Source organism: Solanum stenotomum, chromosome 12 (assembly GCF_019186545.1).
Source record: "Solanum stenotomum isolate F172 chromosome 12, ASM1918654v1, whole genome shotgun sequence".
NCBI classification, from domain to species: Eukaryota; Viridiplantae; Streptophyta; class Magnoliopsida; order Solanales; family Solanaceae; genus Solanum; species Solanum stenotomum.
The window spans coordinates 31,801,958-31,812,393 of record NC_064293.1 but is presented as its reverse complement, the minus strand read 5'-3'; the positions used below and the strand labels follow the sequence as shown (position 1 = coordinate 31,812,393).

At 33.1% G+C, this 10,436-nt stretch overlaps 2 protein-coding genes across 2 annotated transcripts; one reads left to right on the top strand and one right to left on the bottom strand.

Moving 5' to 3' along the window:
* The first annotated feature begins 290 nt into the window (after positions 1 to 290).
* Positions 291 to 1,679, top strand: LOC125847076 (casparian strip membrane protein 1). The gene is made up of 3 exons (XM_049526785.1): positions 291 to 577; positions 739 to 862; positions 1,351 to 1,679. Exons 1-3 carry the CDS (start codon positions 363 to 365, stop codon positions 1,576 to 1,578), a joined length of 567 nt encoding a protein of 188 aa, XP_049382742.1. The 5' UTR covers positions 291 to 362; the 3' UTR covers positions 1,579 to 1,679.
* A 2,452-nt stretch (positions 1,680 to 4,131) lies between these two features.
* On the bottom strand, positions 4,132 to 7,984 carry LOC125847057 (pentatricopeptide repeat-containing protein At5g15280, mitochondrial). Its single transcript, XM_049526759.1, has one exon. The coding sequence runs from the start codon at positions 7,926 to 7,928 to the stop codon at positions 4,200 to 4,202; it is 3,729 nt and encodes a 1,242-aa protein (XP_049382716.1). The 5' UTR covers positions 7,929 to 7,984; the 3' UTR covers positions 4,132 to 4,199.
* Between the last annotated feature and the right edge of the window lie 2,452 nt (positions 7,985 to 10,436).

Below are 10,436 nucleotides of genomic sequence, written 5' to 3'. Positions count from 1 at the left end.
AGCTGGTTCATTTTGGGAAAAAACTCAAAAAGGTATATGCTCTATAATTTATTTATTTATTGGTTTTCTGCGTGGTGTTTGGAATTCACATTGAAGCCCCGATTAAATTTAGATCACGCATTACAAAGCTCATTCGGGGTTGGCACTCCCATCAGGATTTTTTTCATACCCAAAGTTCGAACCCAAAACCTGTAGTTAAGGCACCACATAGTAGGTATATGCTCTATAATGTGCATATAAATTAGCATGTCGCCCCTCTATACCAATCACCAAAATACCAAAATCTTCCTCTTCTTTCTTTTCTTGTAAAAAACCCTTTAATTTCTCAAAATATTTTTTAGCAACTCTTCAAGAAGAAAAAAATGAAGGCAGGTGCTCTTGAACTTGGACATGCTTCAAAGACAACAAAAAGTGGGGTGAATAGAGGAATGTCTATACTAGACTTGTTTATAAGGATAATTGCCATAATTGCAACATTAGGAAGTGCCATTGCCATGGGAACTACTAATGAAACACTTCCTTTTTTCACTCAATTTGTTCGTTTCAAGGCCAAGTATAACGATCTTCCCACATTCACGTAAGCACTTCATGTTTGATCAAGCTTATAAGCTGGTTAAACTAACTTATACGTGCTTTTTAATCAACATGTTAGTATGTGTATAAACAATTTAGATGCATGGACCCTTTTTCTTTTTTTTTTTAGTAACTAATAACTAGTTCACATGTTGATTTTTACAGGTTCTTTGTAGTGGCAAATGCCATAGTAAGTGCATATCTAGTACTTTCTTTGGGGCTGTCTATCTACCACATCATGAGGAGCCGCGCACAAGCAACCAGAATTGCCTTAATATTCTTTGACGCGGTATAAATATTTTTTACACTATCAGATTACTATAGAAATTACTTGTTAAATTAATGGTCTATTTGTGTAGACGATATCTCATCAGCATCAGTGGATAGGACTTAAAAACTTTCTTTTTAAAAAAAGAAAAAAAACTGTTGATACGTTAAGTGTGAAGGAATATTTAGATTAGAATTTAACTGGTATACAACGACTTATATAGTCATCATTTTTGCACTATCAATATGTTAAACCAAATGTTAGTTACATTCTCTACCAAGGAAATTACTCCCTCAGTCCCAAATTAGTTGTCATGTTTCTGTTCTTCAACTCAATATATTATAATTAAAATTATTTTATACATTCAAAAATTATTTTAAAAAAAGAAGTAGTAGTACAAGTTGTAACTTTTTCAGATGTGGATCATTTTAAAATGTTAATCAAAGTTCACTATCGAAAAAGAGAAACATGTATGAACTAATTAATTAAGGTTGTTGAAATGAATGAAGGCAATGTTGGGGCTATTGACAGCAGGAGCATCAGCATCAGCAGCAATAGTGTACTTAGCACATAAGGGAAATACAAAGACAAATTGGTTCCCAATCTGTCAACAGTACGATTCGTTTTGCCATAGAACATCAGGATCTTTAGTTGGTTCATTTGCAGGAGTTGTACTCATCATACTCCTCATCTTCCTCTCCGCTATCGCCCTATCTCGTCAATCATTGAATCATTAATTTTGTGTTTGTCAAGATTTGAGAGTATTTGTTTCGTCTGATCTTTAATTTGTTTCTCTCTTTTTCTTTTCAAGTTTCTTATTTGTGTGTAATCTTTGGTTTGCATTATCAGATTTATATCAAGTACGTACGTTCATGTTGTTCATTTTTATATATGTTTGTACTTTCTCCGTCTCAAATTATCTGTGGTTATTAATTTTTTTACACCTTCCTTAAAAATGTTGTATAAATTAGGATGAATTATAAACTATTTTACTCTTTATTGGTGTTTAAACAATCATAATATCACCATATAATTTAACTGTTTATAGTCTTTGAAAACAATCACTATTAATGATAAAATGTTTTGATTTTCTAAAACGACAAAATAATTTGAAATGAGTATTTTTAGAAATTACTAATAAATAATGAGTATTTTTAACGATTTTCTTCCCACATATAAAATATCTCCGAGATCTAAGGAGAATCCTGGCATGGTTTTGGACTATATATTTAGTACGTTTCATTGATTAGTTAGTGCCAGCTTATATTCGAATATTTTTAATTATTTCCTAGAAAAGATATGATTTTATATTAAACGATTAGATAGGTTTTTTGTATAAACTTTGTTGTTTCCATATTTTTTATCATATTTGTTACCTCAGGGTCAATATTATTGATTCCAATATGCAGTAAATTGTAAGAGACTATTTTCACCGCTCAAGATTCCTTTTTATATTAATCACAAAGTATTTGTAAATATCAGATCATTTATAAGGATTTGCAATTACTAGAGGAAGGTAAAAAAACACACATTTAAGAAATGTTTCGAGTGAAGAAATAACTTTACTTCACAAATCTTTTAACTTGAAGTGCATATCTAAACACAACTTACTTTCGATGTCTCTTTTTCTTCAAATACCAGTTTTTCAATTTCGACCAAATATTGTCCAAATGCCTACACTACACCAAAAATAATTTTAGCGGTAATTAATTAATGACAATAACTTAGTTATCGCTAAATGTTTTTTTTAGAGACATTTAACATTCTTTGTAAATATCCCTGAAGCTTATATCGACATTAGATCTAATGACAACTAACTAATGCCGCCAGATCACGCTCGACTTTTTCCTTCTCCGTTTTACAATCCCTATTCGCCTAAACTCGACTATTATTCTCAAATTCATTTTAGATTCCGATACTCAGCATATGTACTCAAGAACCTAACTCAAAACAACTCTAAAACTCAACGTAAAGATCTCATAAACTCCTCAATTCAGCCCAATTCAAGAACAACATTCAAATTCAAGAATACATGTCAAGAACATCAACTTTCAAACTCTTTTAGGACAAATTTCGCTGAACTAAACATGTTTGGCACGTGGGTGAATGAACTCAACGCTATGAAAGACTCACATACTTTGTAAGATTAATTCCTTGGCGAAATCCACCACCAAATCGCACGATCTTAGCGAAATCTAAGCTTTTCTTCTCCTTTCTCCTCTTTTCTCTTTTCTCCAAGCCCTAGCGTGAATTTCCAATTGACTAAACTGATCTCATTCTGATTTGACCCTTAATTAATTCACTAAAATGAATTAAATTAATTGGGTAAGGAAAAGACTAATCTACGCTTCAAAAAATTCGGATTAGACTTTCCTTAATCACACCGCCCAACTTTCAAAGGGCATAACTCACTCATACGAACTCAGAATCGTGCAAACTCGAAGGTGTTGGAAAGATCATTCCAAGAGCTTTCCAACCATATCTGGAAGTACACCTAATTCACCCTGAGATAAGAGTTATGGCCATTTGAAGTTGACCAAAGCTCAACTTTTTCCTAACTAAAACAAATTTCCAGATTTTCATTATTTCCAAAACTGATTATTTCCAGTTCTTAGTTTCTTCCTAGCTATTTTAAATTGCGAGATGTTATAGAAGAGTTATCTTGATGACACTTATTTCACATTATTATTGTCAACTTCAATGTAATTGCTAACAATTATATATATGGAGATGTTCATGGATTATTTGATAAGCATAGCTTGTGAAACAATGAATGCAAGGATGGAGTCAAGCCACTAAAAAATTATTTTTCCATGCTCTCTTTGATCAGTAAGTTTAATAAAAAAAAATATGTTGCTTCTATTTCCTTAAATAAACCTTTCATATATTTTTTTTTGAAAGAAAGCATTTTCACATGTATTCACCATTTTGAAATGTGTATGCATGTTTACTTATGAATCATGATTCAGAATACGTACGAAGGTTAAATTATCTAATTATTTTATGTCGTTTCATGAGTTCAAATAGAATATTTTTAAATTCTTTAAATAAATTTTACATATTTATAAATTACAAACGAAAGTAAAAGTAAATTCACTTTTTAATAACAAAGAAAACAATAAAAATAAAATAGAGGGAGCATAAACTATAGGGAAACACAAGAATTAAGGCAAAGAATACAGAATAGTGATGTTAGGGGAAAATAATACTATGATTTTAATATAATTCATACTATATATAATATTTTTGTGGGATTCACGTGCAAAGCACGTGTCCAGAACTAGTAAGCTAAAACGAGAATAGCAAACAACAAAGCTTATTCATTCACAAAATATGGTACAACATATGTCATCCCCCTTTAATTCTTTCTAGAAAATCCAATTTCAGAAAGAAATCTGGACAAAAATCCCCCATTCTGCTTCCCATCATTTACATTATCACTTGAATCCCTCAAATTGCTTATCAGAGACCAGTGAGTTTCAAAGTCAGGTTCATAACCACAACGTTGCATTGAACGTAGGAGCTCGGATGCCTTGTTAAGATTGTTCTGAGAGCGATACATGTTGATCAGCAAGGAATATGTTTCCCTCCTCGGGATTTCTCCAAGCTGAACCATTGAACAGAGTTGTTTCTCTGCCTCTGCAAGTTGTCCTCCTTCACTTAAGCACTTGATCAGAATGCTCCAAGAATTTATGCTTGGCCTTTGATTTCTACATAACATCTCCGCATGGAAAGTCAGGGCTACATCCAGTTTACGCCAGGTACAGAAACTTTGAACAACGTAATCAAAACTGCTGGACTCTGGCACGTTCCCGTTTCTCAACATGATGTCCATAAGATCTACTGATTTATCTACCCTTCCGTGCTGACAAAGTTGCTTAATAAGATAATTGTAATCAATATTTTCAGGAATGAGGCATTTTATTGCCATCCAGTCCAAAAAGTTTATGGCTTCACCTAGCTTACCATTAGAAAGAAGGGTCTCCACTATATTATTTTGAATGACTGAACCATGATTCCAACCTCTGAACTCCATTTCTTTGCTCAAGGTTAAAGCTTCTTCAAGCTCCCCATAACAACAAAGGCATTTGATGACCTCTCTCAAACTACGGTTACTTGGTCTCAGATCTTTCTCCATCATATACTTTAGATATCGTGTGGCAGATGACAAATCTTTACACCGGCAGAACCCCTGAACGAGATAATTGTAAGTCACCTCATCTAGCTGCAGTCCTTTACCTAGGATCTCATGTACAAGAGTATTAACAACTGAGGTTTTATTAGTTGAGAAAAGGGAATAAATCAAAATGTTATATATCACAGCTGTAGGAGGGTTGCTTTGTTTAAGCACATGGTCTTTCAGGCATAATGCTGTAGATACCTTGCCTCCAGTACACATCAGCCGCACTATATTGCGGTAACTTGTGATGCTGATACCTAAGTTCTTACGTATCACGACACCAAGCAGCTCCTCAACTTTCTCCCTCTTGTTAACTTGACAGTAGCCTTGAAACAGAACATCACAAATTTCGACACTCAGAAATAGCTCCTTTGCCAATGTCTCTTGGAAGAGACTGGTTGCTTCTCTGACCCTGCCTGACGTGAAATACCCATGAATTAAAGCACAGTGTAAAGGAAGCACAGCTGGAGGCTCGTCTCTTAAACAAATATCTTTCAGCGCAACAGCTTTGTCAAAATTACCGGACCTACACAGCTGAGGAATTAATTGAAGAGATGCATCCAAGGGCGGGATCCAGTCCTTAACAAGCATGTTATCACAGACAACAGCAGCTTCTCGAAAACTTCTCCAATTGCAAAACTCCTGAATAAGATGGCTATGAGCTGAGTGACTAGAAATACACCCCTGGCTTAAGATTTCCTTTGCCAGAATCTTCGCAGAGCTTGTGAACCCTTTAGCACTGAGCTCTTCAAGGAACACATGAAAAGCATCACATACTTCATCAGGGTAGAGCACCAGCAAGGCATTAAAAAGCTCCAGTGCTTCATTAGGCCGTCTTCGCCTGCATAGGTGACTGAAGAGTGTCTTTCCATCCTTCAAATTAGGTAACCAGTTATTAGTTCGTGCAAACTTCCAGTAAGAAGTTAGACCTCTCAGATCCCCTTTCTTGCATAAGCCCATCACCAGAGCAGTATGAGTTTCACTATCAAGTCTTAATTGTCTACTTAGCATGCCATGCAAGATTGCTCTTGCCCTGTGCACAGATCCCTTTTTGCTGTATGTCTGAACAAGCTTATTTAGAGTTTCTTGATCAAGCTGATGTTTAAAATTTGGAACTTTCTCCAACAGACCAGAAATGATCTTAATACAAATGCCGGATGCACACAGCCCTTTCACTAAGGCATCCAGAGCACCCAGAGATATTTCTTGTCCCCAACAGAACATTTGATCCACCATCATCACAACATCTTTCATGTCTTTTTTCATGTAATCCTTCCCCACAACAGCGTTAAAATCAGGAAGCATGGCATCATTAAGGACTTTATGAATAACTCTCTCATACTCATCGACATCTGTATCCAGATAAAGCCCATTCCCAAGATTATCAAAAAATTCTGCTTTCTGAAATCTTATATCATTGTCTCTTCTGATTTTCACAGCAGAAGAATTGAGACCTAAGAATCCAAAAGCTCCGGAAAGTGGATCTTCAGTAGGAGATAGTTGGATCAAGCCACGACCTACCATCTTAGATACCATTGTGTTCACTTCATCAAATTGCCTAGCTTTACAAAATCCAGCTAAAAGAACCCTGCAAGTTGATACTTGAGGCTCTACTTCCTGATCCTCCATTTCTTGAAGAATGTCTTGATAGTGTTTCCACATACCCTCCTTGAAAAGCCCACTAAGAATAGCATCGTAGGAATATATATGGGGCTTTAGATTTCTTGACAGGATCTCTGAGAGATAAAAGAATGCATCCTTCAGTTTTCCTTCACGACAAGCCCATCCAATCAAAATCCCAAATGTTATTTCATTCATACAGAAACCAAGTTGATCTAACTTCAGCACGTATGAGTTCCCACTTGCAACACCAAACTGTCCACAGACAGACTGGATGAGCTTATTGACTATAGTTACATCAGGCATACAACTAATCTCGACAAAGAAACTCAGCAGATCATCATAATCTCGTTTATTACAATAACCAGAAGCAATAGAATCGAGGATTAAATAATTAGGTTCAATTCCAAAAGCCAGGACCTTCTTAACCAGATTCCTGGCATCCTGAACTTTCGCATCAGCACATAACAGTCTGATAACACCCTCATATATACCCCTTTCAGATACATTCCTTCCCAAGCCAATATCTATAGCATCAACATAAATTTGAATTGCCAACTGTGTTTCATATATTTGAATCAAAAACTCAAGGATAACCCTGTAACATGAAATCGATGGGGATACACCTCGCATCCTCATTCGATCATAACATCCAATAGCATTCTCTAATCGATAATCACCCACAAACACTTCAATTAGATTACTGTAAATCTCATGATTATCCAAGAAAGTTCCTTGGGTATCCAACAATGAAACCAAGCATTCAACTTCCTTGAACAACCCAGCATGGACAAGCATTGTGGCAATGATCTCAGAGGCCTTAGAAAGATGCCTAAAACTCTTACTCTGCTTACTAGCCCACATATAAATTCCCCATAAAGATTCAATCTTTTTAACCTCAACATCAAAAACTCCACTATCATTTTGAAAACCCAACAGAATTTCAAGAATATCATTAGGATTCAACACAGAAACTCTCCAATATCTACGAACAGTTGCAGGGGAAATCTCAGATAGCTTAAGAAGGCAATCTTTGATGATGGGGTTGTTCAAGATCTCACCTCTATTACCCGAAATGCTTAAACCATCTAATTTTTCAACAGCAGAGAATATAGCTGAAGATGAATATCGGCTAGTATATGTTGGTTTTGCAGAAGATGAAGAAAGTAGTAGATGAAACTGTTGAAGTTGAAGTTTTCTGGGAAAAGAAGAAAGGTGAAAGATAAGTGAACCAACCTGTTTGATGTGAGATTTGTGTTTTCGGAATTCAAGGAGAGCTTGAAGCATTCGACCGCCGGGAAGTGTCAGATTTACAGGGACGACACTCTGCTAGTTCTGTTCTTGATTCTAGGCTGTTGTTGTTGGGCTTCTTCAAAGTTTATGTATGTGAAAGGTGATAAAGCCCAGTTTTTTTTTTTTCATGGATTTTCTCTATTTTGGGTCCAATTGTTGAATCTCAAATCTTTGGTCTGTAATAGTTTTCAGGAAAACTAAGCAAATACCCCCATAAAAGTGAAATGATTACAAATAGAGTAACTTTCACAAATAACAAACATAAAAATCATATTTGTATGTTATAATTATAATTTGCATAATTGTGCTCCATAACAAATTTTATGTTTGCTATGGAGCTTTTGATTTGTATAATTTGCTACAAACATCTAATTTTATACAAATTGTTTAATTTTGTATAAATTCATTTATATATTGTAATTTGTATAATAAGATTTGTATTTGTATAATTATAAGTGTATATGACAAAAATATATGTATTTGTATTTGTATATACACTTTTCTCTCGCTTTATACAAACACAAACACATTTTATACCAAAATGTATAAAATGACTAATTGTATACCGAATCGGATGACAAAAAAAGGGATGTTTGCTGCGAATTACAATTAAAATAAACTATGGCTATAACATTTAATTTGAATTAATAGTTTATTATTTCATACAATTTTCCCTTACAAGTATATAGCCTATTATATTTATATCCTGCTAAATAATTACATTATATACCCCCAACTAATTTTGTTTAAGTGATACTAAATTATTATCATATACTATATTAGATTCATTAAGGCTGATAATTTTGCTTAATTGATACTAAATCAGTATATATATATCATATTGACTAATGAATAATTTCTAAATAAGAAACCGTAATGATACCACAACAATATACATATACTCTTATAGTATCATTGACTAATGAGTAATTTCTGAACAAGAAACTTAAATGATACCACAACAATATACATATATTCTTATAGTATTATTGACTAATGAGTAATTTTTGAAAAGAAACCTTAATGATACCAATACAGTATATGATACTGAATTAGTATTAATTAAGCGAAAATTATCAGTTTTAATAACTGGGGTATGGGCTGTAATTTTTTTTTTTTTGAGAGAATGGATATTTCTTGAATTACTTTTGATTGAGCGTATAAACATGTAATTATCTTGAATTTTATGATCCATTTATGTAGTTTTTCCTTTTCTTTATTACTTATTTAATAAAAATTGTGGATCAGAATTATTTGGCTAAGCAAATATTTTTAGAGAATGTTTGTCATGTGATACAAGTTCAATACTATTTAATTTGAAAGAGAAATCTTTTAAGAAACTCTATTTGGGGCATAAGTTTACTTAGGTATAACATGTGAATGATCTTCCATTTGGGAGAGAATTCGCAATATTTCATTTTCATCAAGAATTGAATTGATCTTTTTTTTATTTCGAGCTGAAAATCTAACGCAAATATTACTGTACATGATGATTATTCTGTAAAGAAAATAAATATCTCTACAATTTCTAAATATTAAAATATTGTATTGAATTTATTGCGTAAATCGCAAGCTCACATGTACGATAGTGATAGATTAATCGAATTATAGGAAAATATTGAAGAGCTAGCATATTCATATGATGATATACATAATATGTACATAAGTCAGGAACTTCAGCAACCACTATTTTTGTTTTTTTAAATGAGCAAATTTTACATATAGCAAACATAAAAATCATATGTGTATGTTATAGCTATAGTTTGCACAATTGCGCTCCATAACAAATTTTATGTTTGCTGTGGAGCTTTTGATTTGCATAATTCGCTACAAACATCCAATTTTATACAAATTATTCAGTTTTGTATAAATTCATTTATACATTGTAATTTGTATAATAAGATCTGCATGTGTATAATTATAAGTGTATAGGACGAAAATATATGTATTTGTATATACACTTTTCTCTCGCTTTATACAAACACAAACGCATTTTATACATTTTATTCCGAAATGTATAAAATGACTAATTGTATACCGAAAATGGCTAATTGTATATCGAATCAGATAACAAAAAAAGGAGATGTTTGTTGCGAATTACAATTAAAATAAACTATGACTATAACACTTAATTTGAAATAATAGTTTGCTAGTTTATACAATATTTCCTTTTAAAATTGATTTGGCCACATGGGCCTTTTTATTTATTTAAGCAGCAAAGTCTATAAACAAAAGTAATTTGAGCGGTCCAAATTGACCAATCAAAATCCAAAAAATTGAATGTCATTTTGACACTGCCATATATAAGCAATCAAGTAATCTGTTTTATATCTCGTGTTGCTACTTAAAAAATCTTGTCTGCTATATATGTTCTTTCAACATCAATAATGATTGTTGTGTTTTTAATTCTTTCGAGTGAACCAAATTTTTGTTTGTCCAGAGTTCTTAGCATGTGTGAGAAGATCTAATACTGAACAAGTTTTCATGCTTAAACGCAAATAA